Source organism: Myripristis murdjan, chromosome 17, assembly GCF_902150065.1.
Source record: "Myripristis murdjan chromosome 17, fMyrMur1.1, whole genome shotgun sequence".
NCBI lineage: Eukaryota > Metazoa > Chordata > Actinopteri > Holocentriformes > Holocentridae > Myripristis > Myripristis murdjan.
The window spans coordinates 9,873,573-9,887,301 of NC_043996.1; the positions used below are offsets into that span (position 1 = coordinate 9,873,573).

Sequence of the window (13,729 nt, forward strand, 5' to 3'; positions counted from 1 at the left end):
GATGTCTGTCCATCCCAAACACAATTTTTTTCTGTCCGAGGACACCATTAGCCCTGAATGTTATGCCTCCTCATGCAGGATAAATGAAGATTATTCTGAGATTCAATTAGATCCCTGGGGAAATCACCACAAATTAGTAATAAATATATAACAAACACATTTTTTATGGTAAAGCACAGATGCTGGAATTGTAACGTTTTTTGTCTGGAACAGGGGCATTTAAATCACGATGTTATGATGGCAGAAGGCATAGTGGTCAATGGCTGTTAGCCACTTGCAATGGGCAATGACATTGTCCCTAGCCTGAAGTCAGTAATATCACACTACTCCTCTGTAACAACAAAGAAAATTACAAGGAAGAGGGTCAGACTGGACTGAAATTGGTCACATTCATCACAGCATCCTGTGTTTTTATTGAAGCAATAATAATGCCATAAATTCTTATTCCACACACCCTTCCCTATCCTCTTATAGGACAACACAATGAATAAAACATCAAATCATAGATTCCTATACCACGCAATATTCCCTATACTGTACTCTATGAATAATGTATCCACACTGGTGTCTCTTATTAATATGGGCTTTGCTTGGTGGTGAGGGAATACTGTGTTAACAAACACACACCTTACTCTCTGGAGGCTTCACTAGGCCCCTGAAAGCTACAAACTGAATGTGGTTAGACCCAGAGCCACACAAAGACAGTTTGGCCACTGCAGTCAAACCTGCAGTGGCCAAACTGTCAAACTGCCAAACTGACAACAAAAATGAAAAAAAAAAAAAAAAACAAAACAAAACAAAAAAAACATTCAGATCCTTTTTGGACTTTTTGTGAATCCTTAGGAGAAAATATAAGATATCATTTATTTTATACCAGCAACAAACATAACAAACAAAAGCACAAAACTGGAGGAACAAGCTTTCATGTCGACAGCTCTGACACATATCCCTTCAAAAACAGCTTTTGAGGATTGTTCACCAAATAAAATAATAATGAATGGAATTAATGCATCTAATTGGTTCTTTGAGCAAACTAATCCTATGTAAACACTACCTCTGATAAGGGAACTGTATTTATAGTCTTATCAGAATGACATTTAACCATTAAGCTCTAGCAATCCATACACAGAGCTCAATAAGTTTATATATACACCTCAACAGCAGAAAAAACAATTTGCCATTTGTCTAAGAAAAGAGAAAGCCTAAGATTGAAAATCGTTGGAAAGCTTCAGGTGCCTCAGGTTGAGTGTTAGTAAGTGATATTGATTTCTGGATGGGAGAAAAGTTTGTCTGATGCTACTGAAAATAACAAATTGAAATAGCCAAAGGAGACTTTAGTTGTCCAAAGAAGCATGGTCTAATCTTCCTAAAGAAATAAACAAATAAATAAAAAATATCATAAATGTAGAATCTATTCCTTTGAGCACTATCATTTTGGCTGGAGCTCCGTTGGACAGTCTCTCGCTCTCTCTTTCTTACTCACAGACACACACACACACACACACACACACACACACACAGACACACAGACACAGACACACACACACACACACACACACACACACACACACACACACACACACACACACACACACACACACGAACACACCACCCTCCCTTGATACCTTGCTAAGGGACTCTGTAGCTAATTAAGTCAGTTGTGTAAATCAGGCTGTTAATCAGTGCGCTAAAGACAAACTGGTTTAATTACACTACAGCATTCACAACCATGCCGTCAAAAGAAGACAGCGGAATAAAACTCTGTCCACTGACAGAGGCAGTAGACAGAGGCAAACATGTTTCCATGTTTATTTCATTTTACTCTTACCAAGTCTTACAGGCAATTACAAACTAATGAAGTAAGGGTGCCATTTTGCTATTTGAAAACTGTTACTGTAGCTAATTCCTTCCCATTGTTCAGCACAGACACACATATACTGTACAACACATGTACATAAATTAATTAAAATATATGTTTTGTGTCCCCTGGACCTCCTACCCCTTATTAGCAAACAGTCTCTATGAAGGCATTCCCCTGCCAAAATGATTTGAGCAAGAAAAATTAATTTCACATGTTAAAGTGTACCAATGTAATTGGAAATTAAATTAAAAGTCAGTCATTTGTGAATCTTGTGCACTACTTCCATGTTTTTGTTTTTCATGTTTGCCCTTTTTCCAAATTTGCAGGCCAGTAGTTACACTTTTGCAAAAAATGTTTTGAAAATACAAATCCATTTTTATTGCTTGAATAATTTAACACATTCACAAGTAATTTGTTATGCTTTACGAAATGATTCTTTGCAATTACAAACCAGGGAATGGCACTGAATATCATCATAGAGCACCCACCCAGCCTCTCTCACTCACACACACACACACACACACACACACACACACACACACACACACACACACACACACACACACACACACACACACACACACACACACACACACACACACACACACACACACACACACTAACCTGATTGGCTGAAGCAAAGTCAAGGCTAGCCTCTGGCATGCCCAGGAACATGGTGTCCCCGTCTAACTGTAAGCAAAACAAGAGCAACAGTGTCAATAAACTATAATCTACTGTCAGCAAACACAGGCAATAAGCAGAGATGGACATGGAGAATTATGGGCACCAGCCAGACCTTAAAGGACAATTCCAGCATTATTGGAGTTTTTGCTCATTTCCTGAATTCCTCTACACTGTAAACACTTTTCCAGGGCTTTTATAAATACTTACTGTTTTGTAAGTATTTTTAAATAAATCCTGTCTGAAAATTGAAAGACGTTTCCAGTAACGAAGAGGGTGCCAATTTTAAATTGTGTAACATCTAGCTTTATTTTCAGTTTAATATTATAGTCTGTAGCAGGAAGAAGCAAGCTGCTTTTGTACAGTAGGTGTGTTGGCTTAAGACAGACAGTGAGTCCTAATGTAAACACAGGAAACATTAGCTACAGCTGAAAGATTTATTTTAAACAGAGAAATGTGCAAATGAGAGAATCAGAGGCCAGAAATAAGATTATCCTTTTTGTATCACTGGTATCTTCTCTGCTTTGCCAAATATATGCATAAATATTAAACAGTTTATATCAGCTTATATCATTCTGAAACAACTTTGTGATGATTTATCTTCACTGACCAAATGAAAAGTATTCTATGCCATCTAAACTGGTATGGGCATGACTGAGCCGAAGACATAAAGCAAGAGTGATTTTCAAGTATGTTAAATCAAAGTGTGCATGTCAAAACACAATACAGGGCTGGAAAACTGAGCAAAACTTAAAATCATGCTGTAATTGTCTGTCACCTCTTTACCATCTTCATCAGACATTCATGTTTCCACTTGTGGGAACAACTTGACATTTGTCTGGACTGGAAAAGGGTCTGGTACTGTGACCTAGTGATATTCTTATCTGTCTAAGTACGCCTAAGTAAGCAGTTCCTGGCATAAGCAGCACTTCATACTACTAGTTGATTTCAATGTTGGTGACCACAAATTGAAGATACTCTTGCAGTCATTGCGAGCCCAGCTGAACTGCAAGTCTATCTTTAAGTAAAATGAGAAAAATAGACAAACAAGCAGCTGTCTTATTGCGTTTATGGTTTTAACTAGGAAAGGAGAAGGAAGAGGGAAGGAAAGACACAAAGTAAAGAAAGATAAATTGTGGGGGAAGAATAAAGTGTGAGATACTATCCACTGAGCATCAGAAGGTAAATCTCCTTTTATATTCAAGCTCAACTCCATGTAACAGGAATGTGACTTGGTGTGATTGGTGCCAGGATTCATTTCAGCTCAATTCAAGTTTATTGCCATTCCACCTTACACAAGTGCACAATAAAAAGGGGCCATGCAGCAATTCAAACAAGAGTACAACATGAGCAGAGCTACCAATTCAAGGCAAAACAGCGTAAGCACAAACACGCAAGCCAAAACCGATAGAAAAAAAAGAGTGCAACATGGAAGTAGCGGCATATCAGAGGTGCACAGTATTCACAGAATCCAGGATGTAGGTATCAAATGACTTCTGAATAGTGAGCACGTTTTGCTCCATTTTTAGTGATCACTGGTGGCCCTAATTAGGGTTAGGGTCAATTATTAGGTCATGATTTTACAATTTGTGAAGTCCTGATTTATCAGAGCAAAACTTGAACTTTACACCTGAAATGCATCCAATAAGAATGCATGTCCACAACTGCCTCCATTTTTCATGACAGCAGAAAGGTAAGATTTGGGCTTCAACTTGTGTTGTCCCCCTTCCTGTTCACTCTATACACATCAGACTTCAGCTACATCTCGGAGGCCTGTCATCTGCAGAAATTCTCAGATGACACTGTTGTGATGGGTTGTGTGGAGGGGGAGCAGGAGGGGGAATACAGGGGCCTGGTGGACCGTTTTGTTGACTGGTGTGCGAGAAACCACCTCCAGTTAAATGTGGACAAGACGAAAGAAATGGTAGTAGACTTCCGGAAGAAAAGGAGCCCACCTGATCCAGTCTGCATCAGGGGCTGTGATGTGGAGTTGGTCAGCTCCTACAAATACCTGGGAGTCTACCTCAACGACAGACTGGATTGGTCCACCAATATGACTGCCATTCACAAGAAAGGGATGAGTCGGCTCTATTTTTTAAGACAGCTCAGGTCTTTTAATGTCTGCCACAAAATGCTCCACATTTTTTACCAGTCTGTTGTTGCCAGTGTCATCTTCTTTGCTGTTGTGTGTTGGGGCAGTGGCACCACTGCAAAAGACTCCAACAGACTGAATAAACTTATCAAAAAAGCTGGAAACATAATTGGCTCGACGCTGGTTTCACTGGAGGATGTGGTGGCAGAGAGACAACTCTCCAAAATACTGACCATCATGGACAACCCCTGCCACCCCCTCCATGACATAATAAACAGGCAAAAGAGCAATGTGAGCCATAGACTGATACTGCCCCGCTGCCTAACAGAGCGGCACAGAAAATCATTCCTACCCAGTGCAGTCAGGCTCTTCAACTCTGCTCTAAAAAGATAGGTTTATTTATTTTTTATTTATTTAGTTACTGCCCCATCGATCGCCTATAGTGCCTCAGCCTCTGGTCTTCATCGTATTTTACTATTTTACTATTTTACTATTTTACTTCACTGTATTTTATTTATTTTACTATTTATTCACTTATCTATCTTACTGCACTTCTTAGTCTGTTTGTAATGTGGTTTTACTGTCTCTATTGTGTTGTGTGTGGCTGTTTTTTCTGCTGCTATGGCACTGTAATTTCCCTGCGGGGATTAATAAAGTTTATATCTATCTATCTATCTATCTATCTAATAGATGATGGGTAATGATGAGAAATGCTACACCAAAAACAAATTGTTTATCCACACAGAATTAGGCTACCTACAATTTTACTTACAGGATACAGGAATGGCAGATTCACACAGTTTTTAAATTGTTCAAATCCTCTGCAGTTATAACAGACTGGATTCACTGGATGCTCCCGGTAAATGTCAATGGGCATTTTACAACTGTCTTATCCAAGTAAAATTCTTCTTGTATGAATAGTGCTAAGTGAATGCCATACAGAACCTCTCATCCTCTTCCCTCTATGCTGTCTGCAGGTCTGCAGGTTACAGCAAATTCAATTTAACCCATTCTAAAACCTTTTTAATGTCACTTAAAATAATGTTCAAGCACATTTTCATCGCAAAAGTAAACATGAAAAGTGAACAGTATTTTAGAACTCTGACATAATTTTTCCTACTTTTTATCCAGCCATTGGTTTCCACAATATGAACGTGAAATTTCAGAGACCTCAAACTTTCTTCAAACCAGCATACCATTACCGTAATAGTCATCCACATTAGTTTTCCTAAAAGCAGTGCACTTTCGTGTTTTGATGACTTGAAATTGGAGTGAAACGGTTCGTCCACCAGAAAATAGTCTGTGGGGAAACGTTTGCTTTTTTAAACGTTTGGTTTATGAATGGTGACGATTATATGATTATATGCTGTGAAATCTTTAGTACGTAGTAGTACATGATTTACAAAATGGTTTGTTGCAATGAACAATGTGGGTAAATTGTAGTGCATGGGCCAAAGATTCAAAATCACTGGTACAGTAGTTTAAGATCTCTGAGAGTATATTTGTACTTTTAAGGCCTTGAGTTAAGGTGAACTAATTTAAGACATTTAAGGACCTTTTGAGGATCTGCATATTCTCTGTCTCATGTTCCTCTTTGTCTCTCTAACCCTGTTCTACTCCTCCTTTCTTTTTTCCGCTCCACTTTCTTCTATGAAACCTACCTACCTACCTATTTGTCCTTCTCACTGCATTACCTGTGTTTGTGTTCGTGTGCATGATAGCTAAGTGGACAGACAGCTGGTCATATCGCCATATCACATAATCCATTATATGTGACTAAAAGCATTTTATGACATATTCAAACAACCTCTGACCAACTTTGCTGAAAAATTGTCACATTTAAAGGTACTGAATCCAAAAACATTAGTATCACCTTCAGAACCCTGTAAACTCTACTGTTTCAGTGTTGAGGATAAACTAAGTGATCTTCCAACAAATAGTTGAACCCATATTCAAAACATATTCAACTATATTCAAATAATCTTTTTGCTTGGGTATGATGGACATGTAATCATTGGCTGGGTTGACAAATACATAAAAAGACGTTTGAACAGGTGGACAGAAAAAAAAACACACTGACTCTCACACACACACAACCCCACACACGTGCGCGCGCGCACACACACACACACACACACACACACACACACACACACACACACACACACACACACACACACACACACACACACACATACACACAGGTGGATAGACAGGTGTAGCTTCCCTCTCCACTTGCCAGCTGCTGGGCATCATGCAAATGAGGTGTAAGTTTACAGAGTCAACAGAAAGCCAAAACAGTCGTAGGTGACCTCATGTAACACACACAGACACACACACACACAGACACACACACACACACACACACACACACACACACACACAGTGTCTGGCCTATAGTTATAATAGTGAATTTTTAATGTTTTACATGGAACAGCTCCACAAATCCATACAACATCAACAATAACTGAAATGGCTGAGAGCTAGTGATGAGATTTCTATCTTTTCCTCTCTTCTCTTTCTCTCATGGTTTTCTTCCTCCCTGTGAGTAAATTGAGCTTTCCAAACCAAACAGAAGCAAAGAGGAGACAAGAGAAGAACAGAAGACAAGAGGAGACATATTGACCTCACTGTCAAATTGGCTTTATCCATTTACCCCTGATAAAGGCTGATACACACACACACACACACACACACACACACACACACACACAATACATATAATGTTATAAAGGGATTTACACAAATAGTAACATAACAGATGTACAAATGTAAATACTTAAGAATCACGATGAAAGGTGCCACATATGGCAGTCATGTTTGACAAAAAAGAGGCTGGCTGAGTTTGACCTGTATATTGGGATTACAGCGTAAGTCTCTGAAAGGTTTTGAAGTATAAGTCTGTTGCTCATAGCCTTCAGTCTTATAGTAAAACCGATCCAGCTCCTGCCAAATGCTTCCTCCTTAGGGTACAGTGAGCTTAGCTGCCTTGGTCCATCCACAAACAAATGTGAAAAAACACAATATCCGTACCTGATAATCATTCTATCCATCTCACCTCTAGTGTTTATTAGATAGTGAGAGCTTGTCTCCATGGCTACTGACATTACTTCCTCATTGGGAGTGAGGGTTTTATCTTTATGTTGTATCTTTAAAACAACACACCTAAACAGCAGGTCAGTTGTCCACACAAAACAACAATGTATAAACAATGATATAACAATCACTATGTTGGCCATTCACTCTATAGAATAAACATGCTAAAACAGAAACAGATGAAAGCAGAATTAGAGCACAAAGAGAAATGTATAATAATGATGAACATGAACGATCACTTTGGCTAAATACAACATGAGAATTAAATATGTTTAAAAAATATTGTTAATACTGGACAGCATAATAAGAACAGTAACTACCGTAAGTAACTGAATAGAAAAATCATAACCCTAACACACTGCCAAAATTAACTCCCTCTCCAATGTATAAGGTGCCCATGATGCATGAGAACATTGCCAAGTGTGTTTCCTTGTTTTCAGACAGAACAAAATGAAGCCAACATTAACTGACACTAAGGCACAAAAACAATTTGCCCAGTACTAATCAGTTCTTGAAAGAAATAAACAGTTCTGGTGGTTCAAGAAATACACCTAATTCATCTCCCTCCTTTTTTTAGGGCCCGAGCGCTGGAACAGCGCGAAGCCCTATTGTTATTTTTTTTAATTTTTTTTTTAATTTTTTATTTTTCAGAAGGTTGTTATCTGTAAAATCTGATTCACAGCTGGATGGAAGCATAGCTTTCTATCTCTTGACTCATCAGCATGCTGGGCAATCCTGTGGAAAAAGTACAATTTCGGGGCTTTCTTTTTCTTTTATTCGTTTTGCACTGTGTAGCTATCACAACACATAAATTACACATTTTTTAGATGTATTTGCATTGGTGGGTGTGAATTTTATGCAAATGATGCCAGTAAATATGACTAAATATGACTAAACAGAGTACCGGTTCTGAAAATCTCCAGTGTAGTACTGCTGCTCTAAGGGGTACTTTTTCAGCACCTGTGTGTGTGGGTATGTGTGAGACTGAGAGGGAGGGAGACAGCGAGAAAGAGATAGAGAGAGAGAGGTAGAGAAAAAGACCCTTTAAGAGTCAATGTTCATAGTTTTTGCTGTGGGAAAACTATAAGACGTATTATATGTTAGCATATTTTGATCAACATACACGGGAATATGTTGCACAAATGTACGTATGAAATGTAATGCAGATGCTTTGGTAACACCATTCTATAAACTTGTCACCAATAAAGCGCAGTGAAAATGAAATTTAGAGAGACAGAGTGAGAGAGAGAGAGAGAGAGAGAGAGAGAGAGAGAGAGAGAGAGAATGTAACCAAAGCTTCACTGTGAGAAGAGCATGAAGCACGGAAAGGTTTGTAGTCAAACCAAATTACCCTCCTCTCTCTCTCTATCTTTCTCCCCCTCTCTCCTCTGTCTCTTGCTCTCTCATCTCTGCTCCTCCTTCTCTTCATTTGTGTGTATGAGTGTGCATGTGTGTGTGTGTTGGTGTGCATGTATGTGTGTAAAGCAAAGGTTTGAATAACAAGCAGCTAGCTAAGTGGGTCAGGGTCGGAGAGAGAGGGGGAGAGAGGGGGGAGAGAGAGAGACTATTAGGATGATAGACAAGGACAAAGGAAAAGAGAGAAATATACAGAGGAAAAGAAGAAGAATATGAAGAAGGGTAGAGATGAGAGAAGACAGAGAATTGGGGAAAATGAGGAGGTATAGAGACAGAGAGCAAGAGAGAAAGAGAGAGAGAGATGTCAGCTGGAGGAGTGTGATTCCCCTTCGTCTCCCTCAGACCAGAATGTCAAGTTATTTCCTGTTTAATTGAATTGGGTATACTAATTTGTGCTTTTTAAACGTCTCAACACATACTGTAAAAATTCCTGTCTTAACAAGTCAGTTCATTTAGTATTCTTATTTTTCTTAAAACGAGTAAAAAAAAATCTGACAGTGAGGTGAGAGAATTTTCAATCATTTTCAGTGATGACAGTAATTTTCAAGTGTTTATTGGGTGTCATTTCCACTAATTGACTGATTTCCTTATCCTGCCTTGTTTCAACAGAACTCCTGAAACAAGTGAAACCACTTGGAAATATTTCACTTCCTCAACACAAACCTCAACTCCAAAAATTTTCTCTTACTTTAAGATTTTAAGACTGAAAATTAGAATAAACAATTTGCACACTGGATATTTTTTTGTAGAATTCAACTCAATTGAACAGCCTTTTTTTTTTTTTAAACAGAAAACAGCACAGCGGGGACTTTACAGATGTGCCATGGAAAGAGAAGAAAAATGAAAGCCTCGGTGAGCTATCTAGTCAACAGTGATTGTGGCCAAGTGATTGCTGTGTCGGTTTTCGCTTCATCTTCAGCTCAAACCTACAGTATGTCTTGAGTGGAAACATTGCCATTTCCTGGTGTGTGTGAAGTTGTCTTTGAAGAAATGTGGCAACAAGACACTGATTTATGGCCTAAATTTATGTCAGCATGTTTTCTGACACCATTGGGTTTGGGTGACTGGACTGGTCTAAAGGGGTTTCATTTGGCTCTACCAAGGCTCCACAGCACTGTGCATGTGTGTGTGTGTGTGTGTGTGTGTGTGTGTGTATGACAATATAACAGCTGTGATAGTTAAATTCATGATTGTTTATCTGACTTATCGCTCGTCACCATGACGACAGTATAAACTAGGTTTTATTGGCTACATTTTATACACCATGACTGTAAACCTAGATCAAGGGTGTGAGTGTGCATGCATGTGTGTAAGTGTGAGTGTGTGTTTTACATATGTGTGGGTGTGTTAAAGGAATGGAAGGACATTCTACACAGAGACAGCTGTTTAATCACTGATTTCTAAACTTTTTCTTTGCTAGAAGAGTAGTCATACAAAACTCTTAATATTTCCCTTTTGCACTTTTGTCAGCCTCAAGTAAAGAGAGACTGCAGAGGATCTGGCTTTCTATTCAAGTATTTATGACTCATCATATTGGGAAAGCTTAATGGAAATGGTAAATTTACATCTGGCAAAAAAAAAACAAAAAAACAAAAAAAAAACATCATACACACATTTATAAGTACATTACAATTGCATCACAACTGCATCTGATGTTCAGACATCACAACACACTATAACACACTGTCTTGCCTGGTATTTAACAAGCTAGCTGGTTAACACTAATAAACACTGTCAACATGTCAACGACAGACACAGGTTACACGCCTCAACATTTAAAAAAAGAAGAAGAAGAAGAAGAAGAAGAAGAAGAAGAAGAAGAAGAAGAAGAAGAAGAAGAAGAAATGGTGGAGACTGCTAACTCTAAGCTAGTCCACAAAACATTTACAAAAAAAATGACTAATCATCAAAACTCTGACCTGCGCAGGTTATGACTAGTGAATGTACAACATTATTAGGTACATCTTAATAATGTTTAGTGGCAGATCCTTTTATTACGTAGTCCACACCTCAACTGTCTCAAGCTTCTCTTTACCTATGTTGCCTTTTTGTGACTGCTATAAATCTAATTATGGAAACTAAAAAAGGAATAGTTTTTATAATAGCTTTTATCTGGATTCATCTCATCAGTATGCTTCATGAAAAGACTTAGTGCCCCTGATATTTTATTTTATGAGTTTATGAGTTATAAAAATAAGACATGATTTTGGGCCAGGTTTTAACAGCACCATGAATTACTGTGCTCTATTGATTCAGCTGAAACATGAAAAAAATCTATGCATATAATATTGATGGCAGGGCTTCAAACTTTAAAGAGACCTAGTGCAGTTACATCACAGGGCTCAAAGCAACCACGGCTAGTGCCAAATAAACATGCAGCCTGGGTCCCTGTGTTAAATATATTATAAGAGTCTCATAACCTGCTCATGCCAGATTCATGTTGCATCACATCATGTGTATATTGCTTATAATGTGTAAAACTAACCATTAAAGTCAAGTATTACTGATCAGGTGTATGCTGATGGCACAAAGTTTTTTGGCAGGACATTTTGAGTAAGAAATGCATTTGGTGAATAAATAATGGCATCGGCTTGTCATGTCTGGTCCTGCGAGTGATCGAATCTTAATGGAAGGCAGTTCAAAAACGGCTTTGGACTTTCTGAAATGCTTTCTGTAAAATGATTCTACCATCTGTCCACCAAAGAACGAGGACTTGCTTAATACTAACCAATTCTTGAAACACTCTTATTTAATTTATTTTGGAAGTATATTACTTGCAGTTCTATTTATGTAAACATGTATTTTTCATATTTTTCTTTCTTTTATTTTTAAAACTTTCCTTAAATGTTTGTGACAACTGGATGGAAACGGTGCCAGTGAGGGACGGTGAGACAGGCAGAAGAGCTTGGTGTGATGTCTTTGCTCCTCCAAACCCAGATATCTGTTGTTCTACAGCTGCCACACCTCTAACCTACAGTTAAAAAAGACCTGCCTAAGGAAAGAAATGTGACACACGCACACACACAAAGACACAGTTCAGAAACAATAGCACACACGCACACAACAAAATCTACTGTCTTTCCTATTGTCTTGCACACACACAGATCAGTGAGGTGTGGAGCATCAAAAGGTGAATTGTGGTGTTTTTCACATTACCATCATTGCACCTCTGTTAGACTCCCTCCACAGCCTTCCTTTCCCCTACCCACTTTAACTCCATCAGTTCCAACATGAACTGCGTCCTGCTGAACACATGGTACCTATCCAGCAGCTCCAGGCACACAGTCTGGTCAAGTGGACTAAGATGTCAGCCATTTACAAATAAACTTGTGGGTCAAAACCTTGACCCGTCTGGCCCAACAATAAAATTATCTCAAATTTAGAAACTAGCTCTTTGTGGTCTAATAAAAATGACCTGCTGCTTTGTCTATTACCTCAGATACATAGATAAATTGCATCTGTATAAACTGAACAGAAACAGCAGAGAAATCACAGACAATCGGACAACTTGCTAACATTCTGTTTGAAGGCAAAGGTTCATTTATGGGAGTAAGAGGCAGGGTCAAAACAAGCCCTCCCTTGCACCACTACAAAAGCGACAATTTTCCAGCTACCCAGAATAATTAGGACTATCATGCGACAGATTTGAATGCTGTAGCTGTGATTACATGATCATGAACAAAAGCCACGCACTGAAGTAAAGTGAAAAACAACAACTCCTGAATCCTTAGTGCTTCAGGAACTGGTCCAAAATCTTCCACCAGCAGTAAACTGATCCAAGTTGTTCTCACTGATATTGATACACACACACACACACACACACACACACACACACACACACACACACACATTGAACAATGTAGAAATGATTGCAATATGTGATTTGATTGCAATATGCTTGTTTTGGAAATGAAATCCTGATAATTAGTCTCTCCTGGCAGTGCTCTATCTCCACCCATCTGTTCCATTTGGCATCCCTCCACAAGGCAGAAGCCCCCGGTCGCCTGGTCCCCACGACTCGGCCAACTGAAAAGTGTTCGGCCACGTTGGGACTCGAGCGGTGCTGCTGAAAGTCACCCAATCGTCTGTGGGCGTCAGGGCTGGGAGTGTGGGGCGTGGGGGTTGAAGGCGGGAATCCCCTGGCGACGGGTTTGATTGCAGGACAGACAGCCAAGATGAACAGACGGACAGACAGACTGACTGGTTGTGTTCTGACAGATAATTAGATGAGATGCCGACACTTTGGCTGTTTAGAAAGTTGCAGTCGGGGTGGGAGCGTGTGACACACAAAGAGACTGAGGAACAGGTGACCAAAACAGTTTTGTGATACAGATGATCTAATTTTAGACGATTTTGCAGACTGATGCACTGACCCTGCCATTGTTTTTTAAGACAAGACAAAAATGTTATCTTGTCAAAAAAGTAACTCAACAACTTTTATTGGGTACTTTGCTGAGTACATTTACACCAGTACCTCTACTTAATGAGAAGAGACTGCTGGTTTGTATAGTTAACTGGGTGTTATACGAGTCCACATGGTGGTGAAATATCCTCATTAGCTGCTCTGTGCTCCCCTGGGCTGA

General features: G+C 39.0%; 1 protein-coding gene across 3 annotated transcripts in view; it reads right to left on the reverse strand.

The window, feature by feature from the left end:
• tox (thymocyte selection-associated high mobility group box) overlaps window positions 1-13,729 on the reverse strand; it is a 50,927-nt gene that overhangs the window by 29,661 nt on the left and 7,537 nt on the right. For 2 of the 3 annotated variants that reach the window (XM_030073641.1, XM_030073640.1), the window contains exon 2: window positions 2,486-2,551. The exons of the other annotated variant lie outside the window; for it this stretch is intronic. In XM_030073641.1, the coding sequence (XP_029929501.1) occupies window positions 2,486-2,551 (66 nt within the window). The remainder of the gene's footprint in view (window positions 1-2,485; window positions 2,552-13,729) is intronic. 3 annotated transcript variants of the gene reach the window in all.